Source organism: Arachis duranensis, chromosome 3 (genome assembly GCF_000817695.3).
Source record: "Arachis duranensis cultivar V14167 chromosome 3, aradu.V14167.gnm2.J7QH, whole genome shotgun sequence".
Lineage (NCBI taxonomy): Eukaryota > Viridiplantae > Streptophyta > Magnoliopsida > Fabales > Fabaceae > Arachis > Arachis duranensis.
The window spans coordinates 27,923,406-27,937,360 of NC_029774.3; the positions used below are offsets into that span (position 1 = coordinate 27,923,406).

The following is a 13,955-nucleotide window of genomic DNA, read 5'->3' on the forward strand; positions in this document are numbered from 1 at the left end:
CGAGGGTGATGTATGGTGGTTGAGTTGTGCACAAGGGGGAGAATGGGATTTCACCCCAAACTGCAAAATGATGCCAAGCAAAACGACGTCGCTTTGCTGAGTGTGCAGGGGCTTATTTGTCCACATGCCTACAGAGCAATCCACGTTTGGTGATCCAACGCCACGTCACTGGCTGCACGTTACACCTCAGCGTTTTCCGTCGACTTTGAACGGAGAAACCAACTCAAGGGCTAATTGGTATCACGGAGTTCATGGATAAGGGCCGATTTGATAATTTATAAAGGTTAGGAAACGTGTAGTCAATTTTCAAAATGGACAGGGGCCGGAAAGGGTATTTACTCGTAAATTAAAAAACGATGGTATATTGGAAAAAATGCAGTTTATGTAGGAGCACCTGGGTGCATTATATGGTATAATGAAAGTGCTACTACAAAAAAGGATATTGCAAGAATCACGGAATGACTGTAAGCAGCACCAAAATGTATACCATGTCACTAAAATAAGAAATGGTGCCAGCTTTGCTGCATAGACATGATACTAACAGTAGCTTCTTCATGCTTTATATACAAAAGTTACCACATACCACGGTAAGGCCTTTCTTGATCCCTTTTTAATGACACGAAGTAATAAAGGCTTCATGAACATGAAAAAATTTTCTGTCCCTAAAAAGAAATTTGAGAGAGACAGAGAGATTATGCGGAGGATTAGCATGGAGCTTTAACTCACTTATCGTAGGTAAATCCTTCGAACTAGATTAGTTCGATTCTTTGCTTCAGGTAGATCATTGTCTTTTCCCTGCAGTATTGAATCTAATTAGAGTAAGGTTTGATAAACTTGAAGCAGAAAAGAAATCCAAAAGAGAGAAGAAAATGCACTTCCACTCTAATATGCTCATATTAATAACATAGAACCTTCCCCATAATCTTAATTTTTGCTTATCGATTATGAGGTTGTAATATTCAGAATTGCATTATGATCACTTGATTGTATAAGATTGTCATTAGCACATGGGAAATTCACATTGTTAACACTCAACCAGAACCTTAAAGAGTTATACGCTCCCTATTAAATCATAATGAAAAATCTACAATATTATTTCAACAGCACGTTTTAGAAAAATATAATGTAGTACACTACAGTTATTACGCTCCCTATTCACATTCTTGCTTGCACTGCTTTAACCCTTTATGGTACTTCCTCACCCACTCTAAGATACATTAACACCGTATTCAACTCCCTGTTGGAGTTGAATTTCCATTCCATAAAGTGAACCACAATGGGTCCAAGTATCCAACTGACACCTCCGTATCAAATACTCTAGTGTTGTCACCCTCTATATTCTGGTTTCGACCAAATTAAATGATTTGAATGTTCTTTTCTAATATCAAAACTATCTACATTCACAATCTGTGAAAGTTCATATGCCACCTGGGGGTCATCCCTCCCAGATTTTAATCACCTAAAGACAAGATTTAATCACTCCTTGGCAAACAATTTTAATCATGTGATTGGTTATGATTACTTCGGCTAGTAGTTCTGAGAATAAATCCCATTGTTCTTTGCTTCTGTTAGGTTAACAGGGGCACTAGAGAAAGGATTGGGATATTAGAGATTCAGAAAGTTCATTTGTTCATAATAGTAGGCTGTAAACAAAATATTGACGTGGTGGCATGAGAAACAAGTGTGTGAGGGTAAGGATGAGAGAAACAAAATAAGAGTGAACCAAATCAGTTGATTATAATACCAGTTTATTTGCCATAGCAGCTGAGCCTGTGTTGCCCTTCTGCAGATGACAGCGTTCCATAGTTCTAAGATCTTTTAACATGCGCCCACTAGTAACACCTTTTTCAATGCACTTTGGATTTGAGGTCACAGTATTTGCAACATTCTCTTTTCCCTTGCCTGTCAAACTATTTATCTTTCCAAGTTTCTTCTTAGCACCAGTACAAGCACTTTCTTTGTTGCCGTTAACAGGCATCAAAGATGTCTGACGTATTGACCGATATTGGACCTGCAAAAATGTTAAATCGCCTAATTGACATTATAATCTCTGAGCATTGTTAATTATGTGAAAGGGAATAGCAGGGGGAAAAAACAGCCTATGGGAACATGCATCGATGCATCCATAATCATGTGGTGATAAACATTTCTTGTATGGATCAGAATGGCAGAAAATAAGAATTTTCATACAACACAGGTGACTTGAGGACAGTGCAGCTTCTTACCAATGATTTTGTATTTCTAAGGCATGCTGGTTTTGCACAATTGACACTATTTCCCTGCTTGTTACTTGATTTTGCTCCCTTAACCGTAGATGTCTGCCTCTGGGATACAATAGCAGGCTTCCAATTATTCTTATCTGCAAGATTCATTGTAACGGCATCATTCCCATCTGCAATTTCCTTTCTGATGTGTTTTGATACAAATTTAACTTCATAACCAGGGATTGAAGATGATCCAACACTAGAGTTCCCATAAGAAGATTTACGACCCCTTGATTGCATTATATCACCAGCAACCTCCATTCTGGAGGTTCTTCTAGTAACACAACTTTTACCAAGACAAACACTTGCAGCCGACGAACTTCCACTTTTACTAGGTTGACTAGATACCTCCATTGATTTCTGTTGTTGCTGAACTATCGAGGCTCTGTCTGTTATACAGCTTTTCCTAAGACCAACACCCCTATCTGACAAACTTCTACCATTTTTATCACAAGGCTGAGTAGGTTCCACTTTACATTTCTGCTGTTGATGAGTGTCCTCCGACGTGATTGTGCTTCTTGTACTGCTTTCACCACTCCTTTTATCAAGAAAATTTGTTCCAATCACAGGCTTACTGCAACTGGCCGAAGACTTAGCTTTTCCTCTTGCCTTGCTTTCAAAGTTCGGTCCTAAATTTTCACTCAACAATCCTTTTGGGTGGCCAACATTAGATTTTGTTTTGGGCTTCACCTCATTACCAAAACTGGAACTTGCTTGGAAGCATCTCTTACTCAAACCCTGTTGCTTGTCTAACAAATTGTTCAGATTCATAACTCCCCATTTCTTGCTATTGTAGTGTTTGCCCCTCGACCTTGAGACTGAAGAAGGAACCTGCTGCGAGTCTTGTCCATCTGAGTCAACTACTTCTGATGTCAATTTCTCCTGTCCAGGATGAGAGAACTTAGCCTTCAGCTGCCGAGCAGACCACTGGTGGAACCTAACAATGATTTAACAAGTGACACCAATGTCACATTCGTACATGGTTTTCAAAATGAACAATCCTAATATTGAAAACCAGAGGTTCTTACGGGTGGCTTGTGTTGAACCAGTCATCATTTCTGCAACACAACATATAACAAAATAAAAACGTGCTGGTGGTGAATGTAATTTAAAAATTAAAATGAAACACAGAATTTTATTGGAAAACTCACATATCTTCACTAAAAGAGTTAGCTTCAATAGTCAAATCTACCCACATAGGTGCTTCAATATGTTCCTGTATATCACCATATCAGCACACACCAAAAGAAAAATCAAAATCAGAAACAAATGAACAACACTTTCAATACCATAAGAAAACTATCAGAAAAAGCATAATAACCGATTATGCCTCATCATGATTCTGGACTTCAAAAAAACGATTGATGTTATCTTAAGAATCATCAAACTCGATTGAACCTCAAATGCAAGAAAAAAAAATCAAAGAAACCGACATAGAGAACATGAGAAAATGACAAGAATTCAACATCACGCCGGAACCCTAAATTTGATGAAAATGGATCGAATCAATGACTAAACGAGATTAAAAAGGATGATTACCAAAAAAGTCCAGTGATTGTTGGCCTCCTTGATGATGATCTCATTCTTTTTCGAAGCTTCCATGATCGCGAAAGAGTAAAGAGCTAACCTCTGAGAACGCTCTGAATCTTTCGGAGTGTGGATGATTCAGTGGGAGAACGCCCAGAGCGGAAGGGTACGGTGCTCTACGTTGGGTGGAATTATGGAGAACGCAGATAAGTGGGGGCATGGCGCGCTAAACTAAAAAAAAAAGAAGAGGGTTGTTCAAATACGACGGCGTTTCAGGTTTGTGCTCCTATCTTATTCAATATGGAGATTTAGCTCCGTTGGATGATATAAGGGAGCCCTAGTGTACGATCGAGATCGTTCGTTTGCATGGTATGGAATATTTGACCGTTGGCGTAGCATTCAAAATAGAATTGAAAAGACATTTTAACTTGTTAACGAATGCCCTTTTCAATTAAAATATGGGTTAAAACTAAAATTTCAGGTTAAAAGATCATTTATTTTTTAAATTAATTTTTAATTAAAGTAGCTATAATAGTTCTTAAAATAGTTAAATCAATTCTTTTATTATTTATATGATGATGTATCACATTAAGTAACTTTATAATATAATAAATTAATTTTCACGTATGTGAGGTATTATTGATACATATGACAAGTATTATCTAGCTTGTCATAACATTATTTACAGTTAAATTAATCTCTTAATATACATATATAAATTATTTTCGTCTCTAAAATTAAAAAAAATTAATCAAATCATATTTTATCAAACTATTATTAATTATATACTAAAAAATGTAATTTTTTAAATTTTAAAATTTTAATATTTTAGATCTCACCCAAAATTTAATCCAAACTATCACTAGTAGTCCATTTTCATCTTTTTGTATTCGTTTTGGTTTAAAATTCTTTTCAAGAAATTCAGACTCACCTCTTTAGAAGGAACTTATCAAACTATGACCCATGTTTAAGGAGCACTCAATTAACTTCATAGGAAATGGGCTTAACACCATTTTTGGGCTTGATCCCTGGGTAAATGATACTAGAAACCTACTGGAATTTGCAATCCAAACAATAATAGATTGAGAGTTCAGTCTGAGAATGGACTAATATTTCAGGCAATTGGGACACAAACAAACTCAGAAACTACCTACGAGAAGACTATGTGTTGAAGATTCTAGCTTCACCAGCACTATCACATGAAAGAGAAGAAGAAAGAATTTGTTGGAGACAAACAGAAGCTGAAAATTTTTCTATAGGAGCCACATAAAACCCACTCCATTTTTATCCGCAGATAGTAAAAAGTTGAATTTTAAGTCGTTTTCACGAGATATCTGCTTCTATAATTATTAAAATTCAATAAATAAAATTAAATTTCAAAATTTATATAATTATAATCACATATATAATAAATTAAAATAAAAATTTAAATGTGATATAATAATATTAATTCTTTACATATATTATATATTAAAATTATATATATACTGGATTGAGTTGATCCGCCTCAAATACTTACCCAGCTAAAAACTCGCCCCGAGCTCTGCAACCAATTTGGAAGTATTGTCATCCCTACATATAAAGCTCTGCAACATTGGACAAAACCCAATCAAAATTATTTGACAAAAATTTGGAAGTAGGAGGGAGCCCAAAAATCCAAAACGGTCATCTGTAGAATTATGCATGGGAGAATTTTAACTTACCAAAGAAGAGTTTGTCTATTTGGGGTTAGTGAAATCTTCCCAATTTGCAATGTAAATGAGCGGGGATGCAGCTTATCAAACCCGAAAGTGCAATAAATTTCTTCAACAATAAAAACATGCAACAATGGATGACTTTCAATTTAGATAACCAATTGGGTCAAAGCCAAAGACACAATTAGCTAGATATCTTCATCTTTACTTGCTGAAAAGTAAAGATGAAGTAAATGAACAAAATTATCAAAGATCTCCCCTCCCAACCCACAAGTTAATCCTAAAAGTGTGGAAGAATCAAAAGAAGCATTCAATGAGAGGAGGAGAAGAATTAACACAAAGAAAAGAGAGGAGATCCACATTAGTTGGACTCCACCACCACTAGGGTGGACAGCGCTAAACACAGACGACTCAAAGGACGGAAACGCAGCCAGCTGCTGCAAGACGCAAACGAAAGATGGGCAGCAGGTTTCTCTCATTTTGGGAGTTGTTTGGCGTACAAGACAGAACTTTGGGGGCATCGAGAAAGGGCTTGAACTTGCATGGACTATGGGTATTAGAAAATTGGTAGTGCAGTGTGACTCTCAAACGGTGATTAGCAAAATTAATGGGGAAGGAAATTTTAGCAAAATTCTAATGCCCTTTTGAGAAGTATTAGTTGCTCGAAAAAGAAAACTTGGGATGTTCTTTTGGTAAATAGATGTGTTGACTATCTAGTTCAGATTAGTTTAGATCTTGAGATAGGATATCATTTGTTGAATACATCTTTTAGAGAGGTTACTAGAATTTTAACTGATGTTGAATAAAAAAAATATTTTTTTGATTATTTTTTAAAATACTAATAGCTTCCTCTCAAAATCGAAATCTAATTATTAGTAACAGGTTTTTCTCAAAAAGATGAAACTTTGTATAATTGAGGCAATTACATTTGTTGATGGATTTGGTGCTAATGTTGAAGTTGATAAACAAAGCAAACTATTCCATCCAAATTTTCATGGTAGCTCCATTGATGAAGCTCTCCAGATTAATTAGTTATCTCAGATAATTTTTGTTACTTGTAAATCGGCCACCATATTGCTTCTTTTTTCCAATTTTGTTAATGACTTTTTAAAGAGTAAAGTGACAAATAAACTCCTAAAAATTTACATGAAACATAATAACTTATAAAAAATAAAAAATACCAATAAAATTCTCTAGAATAACAAATATAGACCCATTACCTTCAAATTAACTCCTATAATTAGGATAGAAAATCTTAATTTAAACTAACTTGTTCACGCGTAGAAGATTCCATAAGTACTTTTTTTTCTTTAAGAATATTATGTTCAAAGTATAAATCTTTAAAAGTTTATTTACCACTTTACTCTTTCCTAAATTAAAATTTTTCCCATCCCTCTCCAAAGCAATCATTTCATACTGGTGTATCTCCCCAATGGTTCATAAGTTGAATCAAAACACAGTTAATACTTTTTGCCCCAAAATTAATGAAGCAAGTAGGAATCTGAAACTGAAATTCCAACCACTTCCATGGCAATACCAACATTTAAAATATAACAATTCATGAGAATATTTATAATTTTGGATAATAGATAAGGTTCAAATCATAATTATTGAAAAGGCTATCGGCAACCTTCCTTTAAAGAGGGCTACTAAATCCTTAGCCGACACAGAAACGCAGATATGGCCCTTTCGCATGCTTTGATTAGAAACTAGGAATGGCGAAGGATGCTGGGAGACATGCAGAGTAATTTTTCGGGGTACAAATATTTTCACCATACCCACCCCATTCAAAGTTGTCATTCATAACACACGTTTCTCCCGTTATGTTGACGTAGATGCATACCATACATATAATTTAATTACAGATAATGAAGGCAACACATCTGCAACAAGTATGTTAAGTTACACACAACCTTTCCCCATAAACCTTGAAACTGGGGAGAACGGCATTTAGAGTTAAAACTCCCTTTCTGGGAACATAATTGGCGCCATAAGTGACCATAAGTAGAGCAGAGCAGTAGCCCAGCAAGTGACAATCCGAACCCACACAGAAGGCCACCCGACATCAACCAACTTCCCAGTCTCTCCAACAGAAGTTGACCAACCTGTCAGAAGCATTGCAGAATACATGCTCGCAAGAGAGAAAATCAAGTGGAAAAAGGCATATGAATATGTAACCGGCTTTGCTTTCTCATTCTCAACTTCCTCCTTTCCATCCAGCGGAAGCAAAGGCTTCCCTGCATAATCACCATAATGGCGGCAGATATTTAATATCGTGGGGAATTGATGCTCATCAAGTACAATATTATAGTTACATTCTTCATGGCATCAACATCAAAAAATAAAATTCAGCTTCACGGCTATCATATATCCATATGATTGGATTCCATGTTCAGATATATACTTATGAATATGAGTATGGCATATCATGACAAATATTAGATTTTGAGAATTTACCAGCACGAGGAGAGCTTGGTGGGGAAAGCACTGTGGCAGAAGATCCAGCACGCACAGCAGAATACACAACAGATAGAACTGTCGTAAGCAAGCCCAAAGTAAGGGTGCCAGTTGAAACGGCTTTTGAGTGTTTGTGAAGGCCATTGCACTCGTAATCTCGGGGTTCACTAGACAATGCACTATAGCAGAGATAAGTACAGTATAATGAAATTACTGAAGCAGGCAGAATGCTCCCATTTACCTGTATACAAAAAGAATTCAAAGACCTCAATTGCAGACACATTACATCTACAATCATGAATACTTATGCATATTTGTTATATAGCATAAAACTATTTTTGCATACAAGATTATGATCCAATAATTAATCCTTCAACCAAATCTAAAACTTCAATAGCATCCTAAGCCAACAGGAAGGAACGTATGTCATCTTCATGAAATTCTCAATCCATAAAAAACATTGAATTGAATCAATATGATAAAAACAGCAGATAAGACCAGGTTTAGAACATAACACCATAACAGAATAACAGATTACATATGAACTTGCACAGGAAAATATTTTTCCCTGTTTTGAAGTTAAAAGTGAAAACGGAAACAGTAACCTTTAGAACCTCCCAAGTTTCAAGATGTGATATCAAATATCATAGGAAAAGACAACTGACAAACAAGCATTCAATATATATTAAAAGGAAACCAAATTAGAAGTGGTTAACTGCAATGAGAAGTCAATAACTTACCGCAGGGTGCAAAGCAACAATAGCAAAAACAAATGCAAGAAGGAGGGTCATTGTAATAAAGAAGGTATTGATTCCACAGTCTTGTCCAGATGGTGTGAAGAAGTGAAAAAGAACTCCCGAGAACACAAATGAAGCCACATAACAAACAAGTGAAACCACAAACAGAGCAACATACCTGTATGAAAAGAACATTTATATACTGAAAATCCTCATGTAAATAATAATGTCAAGAAAAGCCACAGCTATCACAGATGTCAAACAACGTCTAAAACTAACCAGAATTGTTCATCATATCCAACCCAGGTGTCATTCCATCGATGAACAAAATCTAACAAGAGCACAACTTGAACTAGAAGAAACATACCCGAGCCAAACTTTGATATGGTTTCTGCAAAGAGAACATACTTCAAGATAATCATAAACAATGAAATAAATTACATACAAAACCTATAGGAAAAAGGCTTGTCAAACTAGGCAACAACTACGCCTTGTCCCAGAAGGTTAGATCAAATGAGGCCATAAAGCTCTATTAAGAATCATATTCATGCTTAAATAATTAGCATATAAATATTTAATAATCCTCCCTATACTTTTTTGGGTCTCTCTAGCTATAGAACTCCTTTGTCTAGTCCAATCACCTTAATAGGAGTATGACCTCTAAAGGTCTTCTCCAAATAGATGCAAACTACTTGAGAGGAGACTTTTCCATCCCTAAAATTGGCGTTGTCCCACTTTGTATGGTGTACTCATTCATAATCCTATCTAGTTGTCTTCCCACTAATCCATCTCAAACAACCTCATTTGCAACATTTAGCATATTCTCTTGTTTCCTTTTACCAATCAAGTTAAGATTTATTCAAAAGCTTACATAAGCAGTCTCAAGGTGGGGTTAAAAAGGGGGGCCGGGGTGACATTGTCAACAGCAAGTTTTAAAAATTGGGTTATCTTTACATGGATCAAAGAAGGAATCACTAAGCTGGGAAATTAAAGAAAGTCATAGGATGATTTAAGCATTCATATATTAGTTACGGGAAAAAAAATATTCAGGACTCAAACCAATAATTGATAGTATTCCAGTTTGCCAAACAACTTAGAAAATCTTTATCTACATTTTCCACTTTTCATTCAAGATGCAGTGTCCATTTTCCAATAACCTCAGGCTCTTCAAACCGACACTTTTAAGTGTGTGACAAGCCCTCATATATGATATCAATCAAGAAATTTAGTGTCGCCTGGTAGTCAAGTTGCTTAAGTATAAGGAATCAGCTCAAGTAAATAGATGAAAAAAAAATTAGAAGAAACACTAACCATAAAAGCTGATGAGCTCATTTGGAAGGAAAAACATAAAGATTACCAGAAGGAACCAACAAATTATTTTCATCATCCAACCTCCGTGATGCAAACCATCACGAGGATCCTTCTGGTTCTTGACGCCAATCATTAGAACTGCTAGAATAGTGAAAAAGAGAAAGTTCCCCAAGCTAACTCGCAAAACTGCATCTGTTTCAAACCATTCTCTGCTAGGGGTATGTTTAAAGTGATTGATCCCTACAACAAGTATCAAGTACATTAGTTTTCTCATCACATAATAAGGAGTTAGAACAAGTATCAAGTACATTAGTTGGAGTTATGGAGAGAAGCTCTAGAAGTGTATGGTCTGTGCATAAGCCGTAGCAAGACGGAATATATGGAATGTAAGTTCAGTCTAAGAAGGGAAAACTCCAATATAGAGGTGAAAATTGGAGAGAACACCTTACGAAAAGTTAAAAGTTTTAAGTATCTTGGGTGCATCATACAGGATAATGGAGAGATTGAACATGATGTAAATCATAGGATCCAAGCAGGTTGGTCAAAATGGCGGAGTGCATCTGGTTTTATATGCGACAAAAAAGTGCCTTTAAAACTTAAAGGTAAATTCTATCGCACCGCTATAAGACCGGCTATGCTGTATGGTACGGAGTGTTGGGCGGCTAAAGGAGAGCACGAACATAAGCTGAGTGTGGCAGAGATGAAGATGTTGAGATGGATGAGTGGTCACACGCGATTGGATAAAATAAGGAATGAAGATATAAGGGAGAGAGTTGGAGTAGCACCCATTGTGGAAAAGATGGTTGAATCGCGTCTCAGGTGGTTTGGACATGTGAGAAGAAGACCGATAGAACATCCAGTCAGGAGGGTGGATGAGATGGAAGATGGACAAAGGGCGAAAGACAGAGGAAGACCTAAGAAGACCATCCATGAGGTGGTCAAACGAGATCTACATGTAAACGGTCTCTCTGTAGACATGATACATGACAGAGCACAATGGCGTCGTTTGATTCATGTAGCCGACCCCACTTAGTGGGACAAGGCTTTGTTGTTATTGTTGTTGTTGTTGTATAATAAGGAGTTAGAACATCGTCATCATCATATCTGACCATCCAGTTAACCTAAGCAAAATAATCAACCCAGTAACCACTTATTTGCTAGCACGTCAGGAGATGAAAAACGAAGCCCAAAAAAGTAAGCATTTGGGTTCCATAAAATAACAGAGATCATTGACAAAAGCTAATTTCTAAAGAATTACTAACAAAAGAAATACATAGATTCAAAATCCATCTCAGAGATAAATTGATAATTTTTTTTCAAAATGATCCAACTAAATACTTTCCAAACTATTTGACTTTGACAGTAATCAATCTCAGAATTCATAAATAAACCAAAAGGATCAAGCTCCAAGTGAGGAGGTTGGCAAGGTGAAAAAGTTATTCTAATCACCTTGAAAGATATTGGGGTCAGATATGATGGAAGTTATAAATTCAAGGTGATTTAAACCCTCAATTTCTCACTTCATCAGTTACCAATCAAGTGAGTATATCTTGTTTCCAACTATACGTACTGCCCAAAAATTGCACATGCAATTGCCACAACAAACAATAAAACTAAAAATGAAAGACAACAAAATTTCATTCAAATCCCAAAAAGTAATACACATATCAGTAATGTGATCAAACAAAACATAATGTCCAACAGAAATTGCCAAAATCAGGATTAATTCAAAGTTTGCCACATCTTTGGTACATTCCACAAGCGAAACAAAAAAAAACATAAAACAAATAAATTGTAAAACACAAACACGACTGGAAAGAAATAAAGAAAAGAGGGGAAAAAAGTGAAATTGAAGAAGCGAAGAGTTACAAGGAAGAGACTCCATCAAAGGAGCAGCGACTTCGCGGAGGATCCATGCGACGACGAGGGAGAAGGCGAACAGGCCGCAGTAGGCGATCCTCGCTGAACGGCGGCTGATTCCCGAAACGACACTCCGGCACGCGTCGCATGCGCACGCGGCACAGCATGACGCAACGCAGGAAGCTGCCCACATCGATCTTCTTGATTCGGTGATCAAATTAGGGTTTACGAACTGGGGATTTTGGTTAATGGAATTGAGACTTTGGGGGTATTTGGCTTGGATAGGGCATAGACCAGGCGATGAGTGCAGAGCGAAAACGGAAGGCAATGTTTTTAAGTTGAGTTCTTTCTAAATTGGCTAACTTATTTTTATGAATAAAAAATAAAATATATAAAATAAAAATAAAATATTTAAACTTTGTTAAATATTATTTATTTATTTCTTTCAGGTAAATTAAGCACAATATCATAAATACCATAATATTTATCATCTTCTATTTATTTACTTTTTATTTTATAAAAAGGCGATAAGATTTTTTATCACTTCTCTAAAAGTTATTTATTACGAAGAATTAAAAATGAGTTAATAGTCAAAATTATGTCCGAAGAATTATCCGATTTCTGTTTTTGATTTTCAAAAAAAAATAATCAAAGTAATTGCTGAAAGATAACTACGTTGGTTGAATTCGTCCTTCCGTCATCTCAATGTTAAGTATTAAGACATATTCCAAACTTTATTCACGTTGATGCTGAGTAAATAAGTTTGTTAAATTAACTCAAATCAATTCCAATGTTAAAACACTAATCCTAAATTCATCATCATCTCTTATAATTGTCCCTCATTCAATTTTTCCTAGGCTAGGGTTTTTCACTTTTTCACCTTCTATACGACAACTTTTGAGTTTCAACCAACTTTTGTTGTTGCTCTTCTTCTTCACTAGCGAAACAAAGAAGAGAAAACGTGTGTGGCTACAGTACCATTGAACTCTCAACCTCTTCACAGCTTCACTTAACCGTTTCTGAAATAGGTCCGATAACCGCCTACCACGTGTCGGATCACGACCACCAAGGACCAACCGCTACGCTGTTTCCCTTCCAACCACTACAGCCATAGCCACAAGCCCACAACTAAAACCAAAACAAAAACCACACTCCTCCACTTCATAACCACATCAGCAACACCAATAACGAGCATGAGGCCGAGGAGGAGGAGAAGCAGAATAACACCGACGTAGCTGAAGCGGCCGGGACGAAGGAGGCGATGCAGAAGCCGTGGAATGGTGAAGGAGTGGAAGCGGTGAATGGTGAAGAAGGGACAGTGCTCGAGGAAGTTCTGGATCGCGCTTTCAAGAAAAGAAATCGAGGATTAGTGATGGGGAGAAATGCTTGAATATTCATTCTGGAGATCAAACGACGTCGTATCATGACTTGGTGAAAAACAACAAAGCTACGTCGTTTTTGGGATTGCTACGGTATCGGTTAATATTCCAAGTCAGCAAACATTAGCCACATGAGCCACTCAAATGACGAAAGAATGAACTTGACCAACGCAGTTATCTTTCAGGGATTACTTTGATTGATTTTATCTTTTGGGGACCAAAATGAAAATCGGGTGATCTTCCAGAGAAGATTTTGACTATTAACCCAACTAAAAATTTCTAAAGTTTAAAGGTTCAATTCTAATTATTGAACTGAATATATTAAAAAGATTTTTTTTTATTTAAATTAATTAAATACAATATTGATTAAAATGTATAAATAGTCAAATATTTATGTTATATATTACTTGATATATCTCGAATACTATATTCGCAATAATTGCCTAACTAAAATATGACACACGCTTAATATTACATATTTTAGGTGCATCCGGAATATGACATATATGCTAAAAACGAGAATTGAACACTTGGAATATGTGAGTACTAGTGTTTGTGTCTCAATACCAGAGATATATTCAGCTCAAATATATATAGGAAGCAACCGAAATGTTTGTTTATTTGAAGGGTTTTGTTCGTTTTGGAAAGTTGGGAAACCATATATGTCTGAACGTCGTTAATTAGTTGACATGTTAGAATATTTTGATTTAATTATTTAAAAAATAG

General features: G+C 36.0%; 2 protein-coding genes across 3 annotated transcripts; both read right to left on the minus strand.

The window, feature by feature from the left end:
- Positions 1–442: 442 nt before the first annotated feature.
- LOC107478308 (uncharacterized) lies at positions 443–6,194 on the minus strand. 2 transcript variants are annotated; one of them, XM_016098447.3, is made up of 7 exons: positions 5,495–6,194; positions 5,311–5,377; positions 3,416–3,480; positions 3,293–3,322; positions 2,226–3,201; positions 1,745–2,011; positions 443–795 (listed from the first exon to the last, which is right to left on the minus strand). In XM_016098447.3, the coding sequence occupies exons 2-7, from the start codon at positions 5,359–5,361 to the stop codon at positions 727–729; spliced, it is 1,458 nt and encodes a 485-aa protein (XP_015953933.1). In that variant the 5' UTR covers positions 5,362–5,377; positions 5,495–6,194; the 3' UTR covers positions 443–726. The 2 variants fall into 2 exon arrangements, with proteins under 2 accessions (XP_015953933.1, XP_015953932.1); XM_016098446.3 differs by lacking the exons at positions 5,311–5,377; positions 5,495–6,194 and adding an exon at positions 3,804–4,025.
- Positions 6,195–7,027: 833 nt separating this feature from the next.
- Positions 7,028–12,184, minus strand: LOC107478309 (uncharacterized). Its single transcript, XM_016098448.3, has 6 exons — positions 11,860–12,184; positions 9,991–10,230; positions 8,959–9,070; positions 8,683–8,857; positions 7,943–8,183; positions 7,028–7,722 (listed from the first exon to the last, which is right to left on the minus strand). Exons 1-6 carry the CDS (start codon positions 12,041–12,043, stop codon positions 7,442–7,444), a joined length of 1,233 nt encoding a protein of 410 aa, XP_015953934.1. The 5' UTR covers positions 12,044–12,184; the 3' UTR covers positions 7,028–7,441.
- Between the last annotated feature and the right edge of the window lie 1,771 nt (positions 12,185–13,955).